General features: G+C 40.1%; 1 protein-coding gene across 1 annotated transcript in view; it reads left to right on the top strand.

Annotated features, from left to right (window-relative positions):
• Positions 1-1628: 1628 nt before the first annotated feature.
• The window catches only part of klhl11 (kelch-like family member 11), a 42176-nt gene continuing 21642 nt past the window's right edge, over positions 1629-22162 (top strand). Inside the window, exon 1 of the mRNA XM_055193575.2 lies at positions 1629-2191. Within this exon, the coding sequence (XP_055049550.1) occupies positions 1749-2191 (443 nt within the window). The 5' untranslated portion in view covers positions 1629-1748. The remainder of the gene's footprint in view (positions 2192-22162) is intronic.

Raw genomic sequence — 22162 nt, forward strand, 5'->3', positions numbered from 1 at the left:
GAAATATGGTAGGTGATTTGCGGAGGAATTTTTACTTTACAAATGACAGACATGGCCGATTCGCACGGGATTAACATCACAGACAACCTCCGCAATTATTACAAATCACTAGAGGTCACCAGGTAATACTAATCCCGTGCGAATAGGGCTTAAATACTTACCTGCATCTGCAACCTAGGAATAAGGATGCAAAAGGGAGATTCATGGAAGCCAGCTATTGTTCTGGAAAAGCATGGACAGCCACGTTCTTTTATAGTAAAGACTCCTGATGGAAAGCTGTTCAGAAGAAATCACAGAAATTTAAGAAAAATAAGAGAAACAGACTCTTCAACATTTGAGAAAAGGGTTGACATGGATAGTCAGCAGTCAGTTGATGCATCAAAACAATGCACTTGACAGTAAGGAGATTTCAAATGAAAGAAATGGTAATGAAAGCGTAGAAAAAGAGCAAGTTTATCGTACAAGGCCTGGTAGAATTGTAAAAATACTAAGACTGAGAGTTCATACTATGTATGTGCATTGTTGGATGTGTAACTAATAAGTTGAAATGCAATAGTTTCTGAGTATAATTGCATTTGTGAAATGTGTAGAATAATTTTGTAGTTATGCTGGAAAATATTTGGTTAATGAAACTCAAATGCTGTGTTTAAAAGTTCTATGCATCAGTAAAGGAATATACTTAAGAATAGGGACGTAACATATTGTATGTGTTATACATATATGAGGTTATGAGGACATCTAGTGGCCATCTGATACATTGACATCCAGAGTCACGTGTGTTTGTTTTATTACTGAAAGTTAGTTAAATAAAGTAATTTGATGGAGCAGCAGTTCGTTTGTCTGTCTAAAAAACACAACACAGTGTATCGCACAACAGCTGTTTCCCATTTAGACGCGTGTTCCTCGTGTTTTCGCTGATTTTACACTGACTGTACACTCATTCTGCCGCTCTGTCTTTTGCCACTCAGTGGGCGTAAACCATAGACAGTAAAAGAAAGGCGTAACCGCAGTCACTTTCGCCGAAGGTGACGTCATGACATGTGCATTCCCAACTGCAAAGGCCGCAAGTGTGGTTATTTGGACGCAGCTTTACTAATGGCGCTTTTCCATTGCATAGCACCCCACGGCCTAGTCCAGCCCGGGTCGGGTCAGCTCACCTCACTTTGGCGTGGTTAGCTTTTCCATTGAGTTTAGTATCACTTCGCAGTGGGAGGACTTATAGGCGTGTCGTTATATTTGCGCTGCATACGGCTGTGATATCATAATATCATAATAAGAGTACCCTTGCATGTACACCTTCGGTATGTTATGAAAATTCAAAAATGGTTCTTATGATTGTAATACTCAGTTAACTTATGCAGACGACTATAAAGATATGCGACCTCCGCAGGCTACAGCCTTTGGATTGAGAAACGGCCAGAGACACAACATGTGTCTCAGTAGCAAAAAATTGAAGTGATGCGTGCAACATTTTTCAAAAGATTAAATTGATAGATAAAATTGTCAGATAAAATTACAAATTATATGGCTTAAGTTGTTGCCCATTGCTTCTTGCCAAAATTTTGCTAGTCTAAAAAATAAAAATTGCTATTTTAGCATCACTGTTTCTTTTTCATATAACGTCATAGCGTGTGAGGCGAGTACGCATGCGCTTAACACTGTTTACGTTCTTACTCGTTGTATGTTGATTTCAACTGGACCGGCTTCATAAACTGCACACTTTACGAACCGGCATTGCGAACACCGACATGGCCGCTGCTGTCCCGAACCCAGAGGACGCAGGCAGAAGCAGCGGTCCGACCACGGCCAGCGTTCTAGCAGGGGACGGGGAGTCCGAGGAGGCAGAGGAGTTCGCGTCTGCAACCCACTGCTCAGAGCTCTCCCGTCGGCAGAACGAGCAGCGGAAGCTCGGGCTCTTCTGTGACGTGACCCTGGCATTCAGCAGCGCGACCAGTAGTGACTTCGAGTTTACCGCGCACCGCTCCGTCCTTGCCGCGGCAACCGACTACTTTACGCCGCTACTAGGGGGTCAGTTTTCGGAGTCGGTTTCGCGGCGGGTGGAGATGAAGGAGTGGAGCAGCGAGGCAGGCCTCGACCGAGAAACGGTAGAGAGCGTCATCCAGTTCATGTACACGGGCGAGATCCGTGTAAGCACCGCGAACGTACATGAGGTTTTGGAGCTGGCAGACAGGTGAGACAGTTTCTACAGCGAAATGTCTAACCCGAATAGCTTTTTGAAACTTATGGCGTAACTTTATGTATGATACAACCTTAGGGTATGAGGAATCATGAGCATTTTAGGGATCACTAGTGACATTTGTCAGCAGTGAACAGCTTTCCGAATTGCATTATTAGTGCATATTCGCACTTTTATTGGGTATAATTTGTCTCTCTCCGTGTTACACCTTTTTCATATTGACAGTTTTCAGTCACGTGGCCTAGCAGGAGGGTTGGCGGGCAAGAAAGCGGCATGTTTACATTAGGCTTGTTCGACTTCATGCAGCGCTGCAAGAACCGACAGCCGAATGACGTCAAAGTTCCGCGAGAGCGATTTAAAAAAATTGCTCTCGCGGTACTTTGAAGTCATCCGGCTATCGATGACAACTGCGGGATTACAACAATAGGCTCTTAAATAAACTCTTACTGTTGCTTTTAATGCACTTTCCAGGTGAAATATTCCATAATGCACTTAAAGACCTCTTTTACACACAAATTTTGGACTATATATTCTAAAAATTCTACTTTAGTACTTTTTAAGATTATCTTAAGAACATCTAAGTGTACTCAACTGTGCTATTTTGAGACATCATATGAACTAAACTGTGCTTTTAACATACTATCTCTGTATTTGAAAAAATGTATTTAGTTTCCACTTGAACCCATCTTTGTACGAAAGATGGATTCAGGTGGTACCTAAATATTTTTTAGATACGATTTAACCATATTTTAGTTCATATTTAGGTGTCTCAAAATAGTACAGTTAAGTACACTTACTGTACGAATTACTCAGTTTGCTCTGTTTGCTGTGGAGTCAAGAAATGTCTAAACATTAAAAGGTGAATATATAAGACAAAAGTACAGAATGTCACATTATATTATTCATCTGTTTTAACATAGGGCTACACGATTTACTAACTCAACAGACCAACACGTTTGTCTGACAAGTGTTACATGATGATGAGCTGTGTCCTGATGCATTAATTGTTCACACATGAAAAGCAGAGAATGTGTTTTATCAGTTTGATCCATTACTTTTACAGTCTGATGCTTTGATGACAACACGCATAAGTCAGGATGAAAGTTTTTTTGTTTGATGATAAAACATCTATGTGTGTTGGTAAAGCATCTCCTGTTATTAAAATAAAGAAACATAGAAATTTTGTCTTTACTGTCCCAAAACGTATGGAGGGCATTGCATGTACAGTATGGATGGATCGAAGGATAAATAATAGATGGGTTTTTTCAAGCATTTTACATGAAAAATTCTTTAAAATATGTTCGGCATTTATAATTAAACAAAAAACAAGAACATTTTTTCTTAGATATTTTCCGATCCTGTACAAAGACCACAAATCAGGGCTCCAGACTGCTACCAAATGGTGGCATTTTGCCACGAAAATTTGAGAGTGTGCCACTGAATTTACATCCAGTCGCACATGTGCGACCAGTAAATTTGACCTTTTTTGTGATGTGACGCTGAATTTGAAACAGCACATTGTACTTTCTGCATCTATAATCAAAGTATTTATTAGTAATACAGTGGAAATTAGTAGAAATGTGAATATTTGGTTAGTATGTTGATTTACGGTGTGTGCCCCTAAGTTTTCTGGTTGCGCCCCTAATATTTTCAGTTGGGGGCCACTGTGCTCCTAGTGAAAAAAGTTAGTCTGGAGCCCTGCAAATGCTTTTAGGCATGTGTTAATGTAAATTCTAACTTTTTTCTGACTCTTCTCTCCTCGTCTCTCAGATTCACAGTGTTTTCCCCTGATTTAGCCTACTTGCCATTGTTCATACACTGTAAAAAATACTCCGTAAAAAACTGATAATGTGCCGGCAAAAAATTACTGGTACTTTCTCCGTTTTGTTTACAGACATTTCCTTTCATTCAAAAACTGAAAATTCTGTAGATCCGTAGCCTTTAGAGACACTTCAATCCGCCTATGAAACGCAACAGTGGTGACAATCAACAACAAAGCTTCATGTGGCAATGCATGCTGGGCACCAGGGGCCTCATTTATCAAGCTTGCGTACGAACAGAAGTGTGCGTAAAGTGTGCGTAGGAACAGTTTTACGCAGTGTGGAATTTATTAAATTGCACTTATACGTAGAAAGTGTGTAAATATACGCACAAAAATCTAGTGGTAGAATAGCACCCTACACAGGATCATCCCCAGTGTGTAAAGAAGTGTGTATTTATTATCCACAAGCAGGTGTTAAAATAATTTGTGTTAATATAGTAAAAGCAAATTGGTGTCTACCCCTGGTGGACAAATAGTTGGCACAGTGCAATGGCTTATCTTGCGTTATTGGAAGACTTGGCAAATCATCCATCCCCCAGGAGCGTGTTTTCAAAGATCCCGCAGATGATGCTGGTTATATGCGGCTGTTCAAGGTGGAAACTCTATCGTTGTCTGTCATCCTCCAGTTGCACTGATTTCACGTCAGTGTGCTGTGACGCTTTTTTTGGTTGATAATTTAATGTTAAAACATTTTTTTTATTTTCTGGAAGTGTTCTCTCTCTTCTAGGGCTGTTCCGAATACAATTTTTTGAGCTTCGAAGCTCTAGTAGAAATAAAATTGAATATTCGAAGCTTCGGAAGGAGGGGCTGAACATATTTTTTCTCTTTAATAAAGGCAGGAATCTCTGTGTGTGTCTGTCTATCCACAGTTTTATTATGTGGCGGATGTGTTGCTGCGGACCAAAGGGAGTGTAGTGCCTTTTTTTTCGTGCAATATGGACATGTGACACGTTTAGAATTAATAAACTTTAAAAATACTACAGAACAGCGCAAGCCGGAAGCGGCGTGCCTGTCATGCATCATGTGAGAACAGCATTAGTGAAACAAAACTAGGGATGCTCCGATCAGGATTTTTGCAGGCCGATACCGATCACCGATTTGTTGTCTTCGTGATCGGCCGATACCAATGCTGATACCGATTTTTCAAGCTGATATGCAAGCTCTTTGATGACTGTAACTTTTAAAAAAATTTCTAGATAAAGTAAAACCACAGATGTTGCCTTTGTTATATTACTTGCAGTAATTAGGTATATTATTGTTTTAATAGAGAATCAAATAAATTAGCAACAATATTTCTTCTGCTAAGAGAAATTTAATATGCCTTTAAAAAGGCTTATGTCTGTAAAAACTAATGAAAATAAAACAGTTAAAAGTCTTTACTGTATGAATTAAATATACAAGCATTCGTATAAGGTACAACAGTTCTTTAGTGAAGAGCAGATAATGATTTTATTGAGAGTAGAGCTGCAAATTTCGACTATTTTTTCAACCGATTAGTCTATCGATTATTTTTTCGATTAATCGAATAGTCTAAAGATTTTTTTTTACAAATAATAAATGTAACATCTGCTATTAATGCCAACATTTTATTGAAGCATTTTCTCAATTAAACAAATACACAAACAGTGCCAGTGCCAAGGAAAATATAACAAATCACATAAAAACAAGTCCAACATTAATTCAGCCTAACATAAACAGTGCAAAAGGGGCATTATTCACCTTAAACAAAAAATATTAATATTAAACAAGTAAAATAAAAATAAATCAAACTGAATAATTACTCCTTATTAATATAAAAACATGTCGCGCTCTTTATTGTTCCAGCCCTAGTGCTAATCATAAACTAATGAAGAGTCATCATTAACTACAAAATGACTCACATGAAATCATTGTTTATTAATACTAAAAAACATGTCATGTTGTACTTAATGATGACTCTTCATTAGTTTATGATTAGTACATGCATTTACTCAGCATTAGTTCAGACTGAAGTAAAAATAAGTTCATTGTGATTCATAAACCCTTATTATAAAATGTAACCATTATATTATTACTGTTAATATTATTACTATCAGTAGTAACGTTACTGCATTCTCATTTAGCCTCAACTTTAACATTTAACTTTGCTTAATTCTCGGGTAACTACAAATTTAGTTAGTATGATATTCTAATATTTTATAAACGGCGTTTACGCTGCTGTTACTTCAAATAAACGCATGTCAGGAATGCCTAACGAGACGAGCTTTTATAATATCTGCGCACATAGCAAAAAAATAAGCTATGGGAACTCCGCACTGCCAGCTGGCTTTCAGTGCACGCGGGCACATGCCTATCGCAGTGTAACAGTAACTTATTATTTCATAACTTCTTAATATAAAAAGTTAAACATGTCCCGCTCTTTATTTACTGTTTCAACATACTGCCCAGACGCGATGCAATGTCGTGTCTGTCAGGCGTCTCGCAGCTCGTATTAAACTAAGATGTAAACACAGCTGTATTGCACTATATGCCTGCATTGATTCTATTGTTGTATAAAAACTTACTGTACATTTCAAATACTTACGCTGCCGTCGCGTCATTTTGAGGTCGGAGAGCTCCAGGTTGTTTTCTTTTAAGATGATCATGCTGCGCTGCTGTGGTATGCCATTTCAGTTTTACACAGTATGTGTTTTATTTGGTCTCTGCTTAAAGTATTCCCACACTTTTGATCACGTTCTGGCTGTTTGGTATAACACTCGTATTATCCGGTCGGAGCTGAAGCCGCCTTCATTTGAAAACGTAAACAATGCGACGCATCGACGCATTTCCGGCAAATCGACGTAATTACGTAATCGACGTAATCGACTACGTCGACGCGTCGTTCCAGCCCTAATTGAGAGATGAATTAGGTTACTGTAGCTTTAAGACTTGACAGAGATCGCTCTGTCACGTGCACTCACTGATGACAGGCTGCTGTGTGTGCGCGCGGCGGGTGTATGCAGACGAGAGCAGCTGTGAGGAAAATGAAAGTTTAAACGCTCAAAACTTTAAAACGCATGCAAATAATAAACTTTTGACACGAGGATGCAATTGTCCGCGATAGATATGTGTTGTATACGCTGTTTGATGGGGATCTGAAGACGGGTCGCGATGTTAGGACCGGACCGCGTCCTCGTAGAAAATACACATATCTCTGTGAAGGCAAAGAGAGAAATGCAAATCTACACGTCGCGCATCAGCCACGGGTTATAAAAATGCTCTCACTGCGTAAAAATGGTCTCTACGTGCAGCCGCATTGAGGAGCCGTATCATGACAGACAAAAGTAAACAGAAAGATCGGTTCACGAGATCGGCAAATTTAACGAGGACCGATCGAGTCATTTAATGCCGTTATCGGCCGATACCGATCTGCGGCCGATCGATCGGAGCATCCCTAAACAAAACACAAGAGCAATACTTTTAATAAGGTAGCCTATTTTCTAACAACATTTTTCTAACAAACAAACATTCCCGTATCAGAAATTAGCAGCACAGTAATTACTGACAACGTAGGGTAGGCTATTTAAATAAAACAACGAAAATAAATGAACAAAGTTCAACAAACTGTAATAAAACGGTAGCATACTTTTAAAATCAAGTTTATTTATTATAACACTTACACCATCCAATATGTTTTTTTCATAAGAACAATAAAGAACATATTTTGCAGAAACCCCAGTGCTCCGTCATGCAAGTCAACCGATCCGCACACTTTAAGAGCTAAAGCATATATATCCAATACAAAAGTAATCCCCCATAACTCCGTGTGAAATATTGACGTCTTGTGAAGCAAATCAATCAGTTTTTGCAAGAAACTGAACGTTATTTACAACACTATTAAGGGCTGGTTATACTCGCGCTTTGGTCCGCAACGCAAGCCTCCGCGGATCGCGTGCGCGTCTCACCAAACGGATGAGGCGTTTATAGTTAACGCGCTCGCCGTTGCACTATTTTTTTAACCACCAGGCGGCGACGCGAGCAATAAAGTCAAAAACAAACACAAAGAAGAGGATAGAAGAAGTCGTCCGCTGGAACAACCCTACTGCTTTTAACATTAGAGTTTGATATATATAAATATGAGAACATGAATAAAACAACAATCTTTTAAATATGTCTTTATTAAACATTATCATTTCATTAACGTTTTTACTAAACAAACAGTACAGACATCTTAAGATTTATATTTTATTCCTCATCCAGTGGTTCATTCAATACAAATATAAGCCAAACATTCTGAATCATGTAAAATAATTCGTGTTTTAAACTGCAAAGTTTCCATACTTTACTTCCAGAGTGTCAGATAAATATATACATTGTTTTGCTTGGATTTATCAAAGAGATACGTCACAGGCTTGCCTGCTCGGACAGAATCGCCTTGAGTTCGGTAATTTTCAGATGCGGAGCCACGCGCAAAGTTACAAAAAATGCCGTGCACATCGCCACGCGAAATGGGGTCTCGCACACCCAACGCGCACGACCGCCCACTCCGCGTTGACGTCATTTTTGCCGCGCGCACCAACGCGCTCTTGCGGACGCGGCGACCATAAACTAGGCTGTAGCGTGAATGCCAAAGCAGGAAGCACGCTTTCCGTTCGAGGCAATCTCTTTTTCTATTGGTGGAGTTTGATGGCTGTTGGCTATGGATGTTGGTCTCTCTGCGCCACCTACAGAGCGGGAGCGTGAAGCACACTTCCTGCTTGGCAAAAGCTCTGCATTAACGCTGAAAAATATTTATATATATATATATATATATTCGAATCTCAAAACTGAAAATCGAATGTCAACCCACCGAACGAATATTCGAATTTTCTGGTCCAGCCCTACTCTCTTCATACCCAATAGAATTAACCGCACAGGTAACATGTTCCCATGCAGATTTTTTTTCTTTTGTTAGTCACTCCTCCTGCACTAAGTGAACCAAACAGTTTGTGCAGGGCTTGACATTAACTTTTTGAGCAACTTGGCCTTCGGACAAGTAAATTTATGTTTCACTTGTCCATGCACAAAAGTCACTTGTCCAGGTAAAGATTTATATTATAATGTATTTTTTGTGTTTTGCTAATCAGTGGCGGAGCAAGGGATTTTCAGTGGTGGCCAGGCAGGGGCCAGCAGTTACTCTGGTGGCACATAAAATCTCTATCATCCATCCTTAAAATACTTTTAAGTATTATAGGTGTGTTAATAAGAATAATGTATAACATACAATTGCTACAATACTTGAATTTTAATTAAAATGAATTGAGATTAACATAAAATTTATAGTCATAATTCAACCTCATGTTGTTAAGTGCGAAATGGACTGTTCCAAAACTTACCGCTAGAGAGTCTGCGCAGTGTCGGAGAATAGAGCAGGTGAATGATAACGGGAAAGGAGATCGGCTGAATAGTGTAAATAGTTATAGTTTAAATAAGCAGGATTGATTCAAATCAAAGGACGTTTTGTGGACTGTGCGTGCATTATACTAAACACACATCTATGCACATTTAATAAAGTCAACGATTTGAATGCTTGTGAGTGAGACATACTTGTTCTAACCGGACAAACTGTAACCTTCAACCAAACCCGGACTAGCAATTAAAGCAAACTAATAGAAGATTTTTCAATGATTGTCTGACATAAAAACACTAAAGCAAAACATTACCATGTTTTAAAACTTATTAGAATAAATGTATCTAGATTATCTGTTATATATATATATAAAATCAATCGAACTCTGTCAGATTCAAATCGCTGTCGCGCAGCACGCACACATGTTCGGCGATCAGGTTTAATGTGCGCACAGCTTGTTTAGTAACAATAACAGTACATGTAAACATGTGTGTCGGCGTGCTGCGCTCTCTGTTCAATATTCCGCTCGGTGTTTGAGCTGCGCGTTCTGCTCTGTCGTTAACGGCACATAAAGTGAAGTAACATTGATTGAAATTTAACTTGTCCAGTCGGACAACAAATTTTCTCTTACACTTGTCCTACAAAAAATCCACTTGTCCCGGACAAGCGGATAAGCCTTAATGTCCAGCCCTGATGTGTTATTTGGATTCAACCTCATCCACCAGTAACTCAACTTCTGTGTCTGTAAAGTTCCTCTTTTTCACTCTCTTTGCCATTAATGCGGTGAGGGAAAAAGCACAACCATGTGACTTATAAAGGAAGGTTTTGTCACATATATGGTTCATTGAAGGCGTTTCGGAATGCAAATGACCATGAACGTGCACGAGCATGGTGCTTAAGAAAAACTGGGATTTATCATCAAGGATTACTTACTGATGTGTGTAAGATGCATGTTTGATAAATCCCAATTTTTTGGATTACGCACATACTAAATTTAATTCGTAGGTAAAAATATAGAACATTTTCTGCTCACTGTTGATAAATGAGGCCCCAGGATTGTAGAAAACTCTTTCTTACCATTTACTTTCACCATTGTTGAGATTTGTATCCAAACTGTTCATGTCTCTCTGTAGCAAAAATCCACAACTGACACATTACAGCAATCTTATTCAATTTAGTGTGTTTTTAGATCAGCATAGAGTGTCACTTTTATATATTTTAGTTCTTTATTCTTATTTCATCATTTCATGTTTAAATGATAGGCAGCATAACATAAAAACAATCAAGCTTAGGTGACATGATAGATTTTTGTCATCCATCAAGCCATGAACAAGTTGTCTTAATAAAACATTGTTGGAATTGCTAAAAGAGCAGAGTTAGTTCAGTGAAGGTCAAGGGACAAATGCCTAACTAAAGGGAACATGAATCACCATTATGGTGACTTCAAATGAATCTAAAACAAACGCAAATTGGAGTTTTAATGTGATAAATTTTGTGGTAAATATCTATTTGACTTACGCGTCACGTGTGACGTGTAACTCTTGTTTTCCCTGATTACCCTGTGTATTTAAACCTAGTGTTTCCAGTGTCTGATGTCGATCGTTGTTTGGTGTTATAGTGTTTCGTGGTCCTTGTTGGATTTGCCTGCTATGTTTTTGCCCGTTTGTTATCATTATAAATAAACCTAACTGCATTTGGATCCGCATCCTGTCTTATCTGGATTTACCCGTTACAGAACGATCGACCAAAACCAGGATCCAGCAGTAATCCTTCATTTCAGTGTGTTTTCCCTCGTCTCCATAGAATCCAGTTTGTCAACTTACAGCGGTGCTTACTTTTGTGTTCCTCTCCCCACCTCTGAGTTCTGGCAGAGGCGTACCAAACTTGCTTCCCTTCGTCTGCGGGGTCAACCATGGAGGATTTGCCTGAAGGGTTTTGGGCGGATTCACAGGGTCTGCGTCTCAACGAGACAGAGATGAAGATCTAATTCAATCACTGCTTGGGTGAGCCAGTCCCGATGCAGGAGATTTATGAGCTGAAGGTGTTAGACTTTTTCGCTGTTGCCCATCATGTGGAATTACGTGGCGGAGGGCATGTGCGATTCATGCCGGAGCTGCCAGAGGCGAAATCTGCAGCCTCCACGCTAAAGACTGCCGAGACGGTGAGCGCTATTCCCTCGCACAGTCTGCGGAGGAGGAAGAGGTCCACGCACCAGCAGTCCGTTGTCAGCATTGATACCGCTCTCTCTAGTCTTATTACACGGCTCTCTGGAATGCTTGATTCTGATTGGTCAGTTGAGACATTTGCAGGTTCGTTCTTTTCAAATAATAACCGCTCCAAAATAATAACGCATAGCCGGTACTACTTGCACGAGTAAAATCGCTCCGTGCCAATAAAGATCAATAAAGATTACTGTCTGTCTGGCGCCATCTTGTGACAAACACTCGACAATCACGACAAGACACAGACAGCTTACTGAGACTGAACTTGACAAAATAGAGCATGACAGCTACGAAGCCAACACACACAAAAATACAGAATGGGCATTAAAACTTCTCAAAGACTGGCTAAAAGAGAAAAAATGGAGACAGACAAGTATGAAGCAGAGGATCTTAATAAGGTATTACGATCATTTTATGCATCTGTGCAAAGTTTCGCGGAAGGATAAAAATGTTAATTTAAAACAAATATGCCAATAAAACGTTTCAAATTCATATTCATGTCCAGTTTTTTTTTCTTATGTGGCAAGTAGCCGTGTAATAAGCGGGATAATGTAGAGGCAGCCGGTAGTTATTGGGAAATAAGCCCCTTCAGTGTGATACAAGACCCTCCGCTTCGCGTCGGGTCCTGATCACACTGTCGGGGCTTATTTCCCAATAACTACCGGCTGCCTCTACATTATCCCTTACATATTCGCCCGGTGTTGACACCCGAGCCACTTCACAAGATGGCTGTTGTCATGTCTGCACCTGTTCTCGAGAAAGCCACTGTCATACCTGCACTTGTTCTTTGGAGGTCTATTATCATGCCTGCCCCTATTTTTAGAAGGGCATTCGTCAGGTCTACAGCAGTTTTCAGGATGGCTGCTGCCATACCTGCATCTGTTCTCCAGATGGCTGTCTCCATACCTGCACCTATTCCCCAGAGAGACGTTGCCATGGCTGCACCTGTTTTTAAGAGGGTCATCGTCATGCCTGCACCCGTTCTCACGATGGCATCGGAGGTTTGTCCTTTGAACTCTGAGCTTCCTGTATTCACCATGGCTCTTTGGTGTGTGTGGTCTGCTTTCTGCTCTTCTGTTTCTTGTGTTCTTCAAGCCCCTGAATATGAAGTATTTGAGTCATCTCCTACACCTCCTATCACGACTGGAAGGTCTGAACCTGAGCCTCATACCCATCCTGTCACAAGTGAACCCCCCAGCCTCAGATGAATCGCCAGAGTCACCAAGGTCACATGAGTCCTCTGCATTGTCTGTTTTCACTGAAAGAAGTGAATTTGAGTCCATTGAGCTTTCGGTGTCAACCAAGTTAATTGAGCCTACGTTCCCTGATTCTTCTGTCCTGACCATAAAGCCTTATTTCCGAGTTCCCTGAATTCCCTTTAAGGCTGAGATGGTTACTCCTGAGATCCCCGTGCCCAGTAGGCTAGCTGATATGGTCACTCCAAAGCTTCATAGGTTTTTTTACCCTTGCCAAAATGACTGTGCATGACCCGCAAAGTCTCTCTGCCCTGCCCAAGATGACCGAATTTGAACTTTCCATCCTGTTAAAAATGGCCAATACTGAACTCTGCCCAGTCCAAGATGGCCAATTGTGAACTCTCAGCCTGGCTTAAGATGGTGACCTCTGTTCTGCATGAACTCTGTGCCTGGGCCAAAATGTCTAAACTCACCAGATTGTCTGTGTCTGCCTTGTGTTTTGTTTTCCGGGTGTCTCCGCCCTGGCTCCAGCCTCCGCCCGTGTCTCCGCCCTGGCTCCAGCCTCCGCCCGCACCTCCGCCCTGGTCCCCAGAGCCTTTGTCTCATCACAGGCCTTGCCCTCCGTTCCTTCGCTCACCTGGACTTTATTGTGGACTCTCTGGGAGCGTCTGGAAGCCGCTCTTGGGGGGGGGGCTATGTAACGAACTCTGTCTGTGTACCCCTGTCTTGGACTCTTATTTTGAAATAGGGCTGCACGATTTGGGTAATTTTTCCCATTGCGGTTATTCATGCTAATATTGCGATGTGCGATTGCGATTATAATAAATGGTATCATGAGTCAACTTGATGGGTTTTAAGGAAAATCCACAGTTTAGTGATAATGCTGAAATGTGTATTTGTAAAACTAGAAATGTTTTCGTATTGCCACGTGATGTAGCTGCTCAGTGTCAGTAAACCTAAATCCAAAATACTGCCATACAACAGACGTAGAGTTTTTTTTTTTAGCTACCAGATCACTGTCAACCTCCTCTGCATCCATCTTCGCTCTGGTATTTCCGCGCTGCGCACACACAAGTGACGACGCACATCACACACGTGCATGCCACACATGCACTGCCTTTTTTGTTCGTTTTTCTTTCTTTTTTTAAACAGCAAGGAAAATCATCAAACTGTTATCAGAAAGTTGGTGTTAACAAGTCCACGCATGGATTTATTTAATATAATTGCAACATTTTGCTGTCATATAATTGCACAGGCTGACATTGCGATTGCGATGCGATTAATTGTGCAGCACTATGTGTCATCCATGTCTGTAGTTCTTTGTAGTTTTTTTGTTCTTTGGTCCGTGTGATGATTGTTCCCCAGGTGTGTCTTGTTTTCCCTGATTACCTCGTGCATTTCCAGTGTGTGATGTCGATCGTTGTTTGGTGTTTTGGTGTTTCGTGTTCCTTGTGGGATTTGCCTGCTAGGTTTGCCCGTTTGTTATCATTATAAATAAACTTAACTGCATTTGGATCCGCATCCTGTCTTACCTGGATTTACCCGTAACACATAGACACGGAAGCTGCATTTCGGTAAGAAGGAAATAAATAAACAAGCATGCAAATTATAATTTACCACTGCCTCAAAACTCCCAGTCTAGACGTAACTCCTCATGTAAGGTAACTTCTTGTTTCTGACTTGGAATGGATGGAATGGAATACACTTTATTGACTTGATATTAAGTGCTAAACGCACCCTCCACTTACTTTTCCACTGACTTCCTGACGCTGCAGCGGTCCTTGGGTTGACAGGTACTGCTTATGGGGATTAATGCACATTAGGAAATGAAAGAATTCTCATTTTTTTAAGTCTACAGATAAACATTTTTGCGGCCGCTGCACATTACAAAACTAGCCCATTAATGATTAAATTAAAATATGCCCAAAAGTTAAATAAAAACTATACTGTGCTTAAATGTTAAAAAAGTGTACTTAAATATATTTTCAGATTAATCACACCCTACTTGTTAATTTTCAAAATATACTAAGAATAAGAATATAATAATAATTATTATTATTATATAATAATATAATAAGAATATACTCATATTTTTGTTATTTTTTTGTTAAACATCATTTACTATATGCCACAATGTAAACCATCAGACTGAACAAATTCAGTCACTTTGTGCATACACCAATTTGGTGTATTTTGAAAGAAAAATAAGTCACTAGATTTATGAGGAATTTTATGTTCTTGTAAACAATGCATATGATCAGGGCCTGAAGTTAACTTTTTTGACCACCAGCCACTGTGGCAGGTGGATTTAGAAATCCACCTGCCACAGAGACTTTTAACCAGCCAGTTTTTTTTTTTGCCTGAATAGTGAATTATAACACTGTCTTTATTGTATGAATTAAATATTATTTTTTTCAGCACTACAAAAGTGAATTTCTCTTTGTCTTAGGTTGTTTGATTAACATTAATGACACAGACTTAAGTATGTTAATTGAGGTTACTGTCTCTTTAAGACCAGCACAGACTGGTTTTTGAGTCTATACATACACTTAAGACATAAAGAAATGTTTTATTAAAATGAATACTGTTGAGATCATTTTGTTTATATGTGCACTGTCAAGAGCAGAAAAAAATTATGTACGCATGCTTTTAGGAACACGTCTCTCCGATGTGCCCCATTGAGGCCCCTTAAACCTGCCCACGCACACAGAGACAGAGGGGGCACAAACTGCGCACATAAACGCCGCACATACGTTGTTTTTCATTACTATATTCGCAAAATGTATGTTAATGTACTACAGCAGTGTTTCCCAACCCTGGTCCTCGGGCACCCCCTCCCAGAAAGTTTTAGATGTCTCCTTATTTAAAACACCTGATTGGACTCATCAGCCTCCTTTCAAAATGGTAAAGATGTGTCCCTAACAAGCTGATGAGTTAAATCAGGTGTGTTTAATAAGGCGACATCTAAAACTTTCTGGGACCAGGGTTGGGAAACACTGTACTACAGTATAAGGCAGAGGTACTCAACTTCAAGGGCCTAGAGGGCCACATTTTGATCACATAAGATACAAAGGGCCACTGGCTTATATTAATTTTTATTTAACCTTTTTTTATTCGTTTGAACCAGGTTTTCTAGATAAAGCACATTGTTGCATGGGAAAGGAGTATGAGAAAACTATAACTACACATTACTTCATAGCTTAATAAGCACAAAACATTACTGATGTTTACTTATTATTTTTAAAATAATGCACAAACTGCACTATACTTTTCTTTTCATGGAAACAGTGAAAACAATAAACTCCAAATGATATTTCCACACATCTTAAAAATTAAGTTGAAAAGTACATGAAGTGGTATTTTCTTGCAGTCCCAGTATGGTTGCATTGTGTATTTTTACTAGGGAGAGATTTGAGTCTGCATATTTTTCACAAGTACTTTAAGTTCTGGTTGTTGTTCACTTGTAGCTGCTCTGAGATAGTCTGTGAGATGTCTATCAGTTAGACGGGAGCGGAGCTTTGATTTTATAATTCCCATGGCAGAGAAGGAGCTCTCACAAACATATGTAGATCCAAAGCAGGTCAGGATTTTCTGAGCACACTGAAATAGTGCGGGATATTTGTCCTTAGGAACGAAGGATATCCAGAATGTGTCTGCGCTTTCTTCCTTGTGCCTTTCTTTGAGAATGGTATTGTGCTGCAAGTCGATTAGCTGCTCCTCAAACACAGCCCTTTCGACTCCAAGCTGGAGATCTCTGACTGACAGTGAAGTAGAAAGTACGTCACAAGCAAACGGATTTTCCGTAAATACCAGCACAGGTTTCATGGCCTTGATGTCTGCGAATCGTCGAGAAAACTGCTCTTTTAGTTCAGTGATGTATGGGCAGTAGGCAATGGGTGACAATGATCGTGCAACAGACTGCAGAACAGGGAAGTGTGTCAGGTCCTTTTCCTTAAGTTGTTGAACAAATAGGTCCAGTTTTGTTTCAAATGCGGACACATCATTGAACATCATCGGCAGAATTTTTTGCCTCCCCTGAAGTTTGAGATTAAGTGAATTTAAATGACACATTATGTCTGTTAAAAATGCAGCGTTTTCAATGAATGTGTCATTTAAGAGAGACAGTAAATTATGTTGACACTCCTCTTCCAAAAACATGCGCACAACAGGAAGCAGTTGCATAAAACGGCATAACACCTTTCCGCGACTAAGCCATCGGACCTCTGCATGCATTGCCAAGTCACCATATCAAAGTCAAAGTCAAAGTCTCTTTATTTGTCTCCCTAGGGATAAATTTGGTTTGGAAATAAGGGAATTGTTACAGGACAAAATTAAGACAAAGACACAGCACAGGTAAAAAGATGAAAACAGATAAAAACAAAAACAAAAAATACAAACAAGTACTTAAAACATTTAGACTACACAAGTAGCTGTGCAAATTTGCAATCCACTGTACCTTAAAAAACAATTAGTGCAAAAATATCGTGTCATGATCATAAATAACATTCAATCACAAGTATCCAAGTAATATTATTATGATCCTAAATAGCATACAGTCACAGATATCAATGTGATTAAAATAATTGGAAAGTATAAGTAGTCTCACCTACATTGCTGCTTATTTATAAGATTAATAGACAGAGGAACCAGTGAGCACTTAAACCTGTTGTATTTACACAGGGGAACCCTATACCTCTTTCCTGAGTTCAAAAGTTCAAACTCTGAAGAAAGTACATGTGAGTTATCTGATATAATGATCTTAGCCTGCCTGATTATTGTCTGATCAAAAAGTTCACCCGGATTTAGAGGTGCAGAGGTACCCATGATCTTGCCTCTGCTGTCTTGACCAAATTAAAAATCTGAGTTTTTGATTTAACTGTCAGATTTCCAAACCAGCTTGTGATACCATACCGAAGAATGGATTCAATAGTTGCTCTATAAAAAATTAACATAATATTTTCACTGACTCCAAACAACCTAAGTCTGCGCAGAAAATGTAGGCGCTGATGGATTCTAGCACAAATATATGTAACATGTGTACGCCAACTCAAGTCATTGTCAATAAACACTCCTAGGTATTTAAAAGATGTCACCTGCCTGATATCATGTCCATGAATGGCCACTGGTCTCTGATCTCCAACTGATTTGGGGTCAACCAGCATTTCCACAGTTTTGCCTGTGTTAATCTGTAGGTGGTGTGAATCACACCACTTGACAAACTTGTCCACAGCATCTTGGTGAGTGTTCATTTTACTTTCAGTGGTAAGCAAACTAAGAATAACGGTATCATCTGAAAATTTTACTATGTGTTGATTTGGTTCGGAACTGATGCAGTCATTTGTGTACAGTGTGAACAAAAGAGGTGAACTGACGCACCCCTGGGGGGCGCCAGTGCTGCACACTGTTAGATCAGACAGAGAAGAGTTGAACTTCACCTGCTGTGGCCTGTTTGACAGAAAGGAGTGATACCACCTAATTAAAAAAGGATTTACATTTAACTGAACTAGTTTCCTAAGGATGATATCTGGCTGAATTGAATTAAAAGCAGAACTAAAATCAACAAAAAGCAGTCTAGCATATGCAGCAGGACTTTCTAAATGCTTTAAAGTTAAGTGCATAATAGTTGATATGGCATCACTTGAGCTACGTTTTTCTTTGTAAGCAAACTGGTATTTATCTAGAGTTTCTACCACATTTGTGTGCAGTTTCTCAATCATAAGCTTCTCAAAAGATTTAAAAACATTAGAAGTAATGGCCACTGGCCGATAGTCATTATTCTCTTGTGGGCATGCCTTTTTTGGTACTGGAATAATGATAGATTTTTTCCAGAGTTCTGGTACTGCACATGTGTCTATGGAAAGCTGAAATAGATTATGCCAGACTGGAGATAATTCTTCTGCAAAAGTTTTTAAAAGAAAGGCAGACAGGTTGTCAGGACCTGTTGCTTTTTTTGTTTGTAAATTTTTAAAAACCTTAGTAACAGTGGATGTAGTGCTGGGCGATAATTCGATAACGATAATTTTATCGATATAAACGTTTTCGATAAAACGATAAGGACAGTTCGATAAGTGATCGATAATGTTTACGCACTGTGCGTAATGTTGCGCGAGCACTTCCGGATGCGGCACGCGCTCTTGCTTTACAATCACAGTGTCAGTTAGACTTGAAGGAGTGGAAGATGAGGCAAGTTATTCATTTATTAGTAGAGACCTATGATTTTCGCGATGCGGACAACGCGGACGGAATCACGAAATCCAAATGCGCGGAAACATTTTCTTGTGTGTAATGTTGGACGCGCAAACAGGGTTCGTCAAACACAGCAGACACAATAGGTGCAGTATACTGTACTTTCATTCCACGTCCGCCTTGCGCACGCACACGTCCGCACAGCTTTAAAAGTATATTAACAGGACATTCACTAATTCAGGAAACTGAGGAAAAACAGCAGATCCACCACTGCAGTGAATATTGTGTATGCGTATGTGCGCTCCCACAGCAACGTGACACTCTTGACATCCATTTATCAGCGTCTATAGCTCATATATGTATAACACACGCGTGATCACTGAACTAAGTTTTCTTTCTTGTTTAAGTGAACATAAACAGCTGTTACTCAGTATATAGAAACTTAAAGCAGTCTGTCTTGGTTCTTAAAGAGACAGTAGTCTGCTGCTTTTGTGTCATAAATGTGTTGATTTCATAAAAAATAGATTTACATTTAATAAAGATGCATGAACATAAAAACAAGATTTTAGTATTTGTATTTGTCATGTTCTGAATAAAAAGTAGTTTAAAACCATTATTAACTGTCTGGTTTTTACAATTTTCATTCAGGAGCAAAAATCTGCCTTTAAATTTGACAGGAGTAAAGATTTGTTATTTATCATGATAATTATCGATATCGACTGATATGGAAAACATTTTCTCGATAATTTTTTGGGTCATATCGCCCAGCCCTAAGTGGATGGTTCAATTACAATTCTATCCAGGTCAACGTTACACAGTACATTCTCTAGCACTGCAGCACATTCCCTGGAATTATCTGAGTTAAAACGCATGTAAAAAGTGTTCAATTCATTTGCCTTTGCAATTTCATTTTGTGCAAACAAAGGCTTCATTTTTGTATCCATATTTGTCATTCTCTTAATAGAGTCCCAAAGAGCCTTTGTGTTTGAGTCCGACAGCTCTTGTTCTGCGCGTGCCGTGTACTGCTGCCGGGCTGCTCTCATTTGTGAATTAAGGTCTTTTTGCGCAGCTCGAACTTCTGCATTGTTCCCGGATCTAAAAGCAAGTGTTTTCCTGTTTATACATTCCTTGATACCTGGTGTGATATAGGGTTTATTGTTCCGATACCGTTTAACCAATTTGTGAGGTATAACAGAGTCAACGCAGAAGTAGATGTAGGCTGTGATTGACTCGGTAGCACTGTCAATATCTGCATCCTTAAAGAAGATATTCCAATCTGTACAAAGAAAGCAACCCTTCAGTTCCTCCACGTTATCCCTGGACCATACTTTCACGGACTGGATTTCCGGTTTGCTGGACTTAAAAACAGAACGATATGTGGGTAGCAGCTGGATAGCATTATGATCGGAGTTATTTAAGGGAGGTCTAGTTTTGGCTGTATAGGCGTCTTTGATATTTCCGTAGCATTTATCAAGTATCTTATTGTTTCTAGTGTTGCATTTAACGTATTGATAGAATCCTGGTAATGTTTTATCCAGGCTGCAGTGATTGAAATCACCAAGAATCAGAATGGGAGCGTCAGGTTTATTGTGTAGATGGCGATGGACACAGTCTGTGATAGTTTTAGCCGCCGTGCAGGCATTCCCACTTGGTGGGACATACACAACACACACGAAAATGTTGGTGAATTCTCTAGGCAGATAGTGAGGGCGCAAAGTAACGCATAACAGCTCTAGATTGGGATTGCATATTTTGTCTCTCACAGCAAAGTTTCGGCACCAACTGTCCTTAATGTACATACACACCCCACCCCCTCGTGTCTTACCCGAATTTACGTCTCTGTCTAACCGGAGGAGAGAGAAGCCTTCGATTTGAGTAAGGTTGTCTGGAACATCGTCACTAAACCAGGTTTCTGTAAAAACCATTAAACCAGACTCACGATATTCGTAGCAGGCTCCAACCTGGTGATGCAGGTCGTCCAGTTTGTTTTTTAAAGATCGTGGATTGCAGAGAAGCATAGGTGGTAGCGGAAGCTTGGCAGCTCTTCGGATGCGCTGTCTGAGGCCGCCTCTCCTACCCCATTTCCTGGCCTTCCTGCCTCGACGGTGACCTGGGCCATGGTGTTGTCGTAGCTCCTCAGGCACCTCGTGTAGCAGATCAGGTGACGGTAGTACTCCGCTGCCCCGTAGTCCCAGCAGCTCGGTCCGACTGTACATTAGAAGGCCGTTGCCGCTGGTTAGCCCGTCGGCGGAGCTCTGGGCGACTTGGCCAAAGAGAATTAGCCATGCCAAAGTTAATGATGCCATACTTCTCCACTTCACTTTGCACAAGCTCAGCATACCGTTCACAACACTGTTCACGAGGCAGGTAGCATCCAGCAATTGAGTTCGCCAGTGCAAATTATAAGAAAATGACATAAAAGACGCAGAAACAAGTAAACAAACAACGTGTAGCAAGAACCCTCCTCCGTGTCGCCAGCCGTGCAGCGCCATTTTGCACTCTCACACTCTTCTACGAGTGATCGGAACTGTCTATGTTTCAGCGCGTGTGCAAGAATAAAGTTCACTATACGTACCACACTGTCCATTGTTTCTTTGAGTGCTCCGCCTCTTAGTTTGCTGCATAATTGCTCCTGATGCAGAATGCAATGATATGAAAAGAATGCCGACATTTCAGGATTTTTTCTGAGCATAACCTTTCTCATTTCCAACCATTGAAGGAGCTCCATCGGTGGTCACAGAAACAAGGTTTTTAAGATTGATGCTGTTGCCCGGACCATGGAAAAAGTTTTTTAACGCAGAGTAAATGTCCTCTCCTCGCGTCTGGCCTTTTAATGGTAACAAAGTCAGCATTTCTTTGGCAAACTTTTCCCCTTTGAGAAAACGTGCCCAGACCATAAGCTGTGCAATGTCTGTGCCGTCGGTGCATTCATCCAATGCCAGACTAAAATACTCCGCACGTTCAATGTCTTTTAAAAGCTGCGAGAAGAGATCATCTGTAATGACTTCTACTCGCCTGGTAATTGTTGAGTCGGACAACTGTAGTTTAGAAATTTGTCTAATAATGTCATCCTTGTTCTTGAAATCTGAAAATAGTGTTTCCGCGCAGTCCATGAATGTATTTTTCAGAAATTCTCCTTCTGTAGCTGGCTTTTTTGCTTTTGCAATATTCCAGGCGATTTTGAACGATGCC

The sequence above is a fragment of the Misgurnus anguillicaudatus genome, chromosome 4, assembly GCF_027580225.2.
Source record: "Misgurnus anguillicaudatus chromosome 4, ASM2758022v2, whole genome shotgun sequence".
Classification (NCBI taxonomy): domain Eukaryota; kingdom Metazoa; phylum Chordata; class Actinopteri; order Cypriniformes; family Cobitidae; genus Misgurnus; species Misgurnus anguillicaudatus.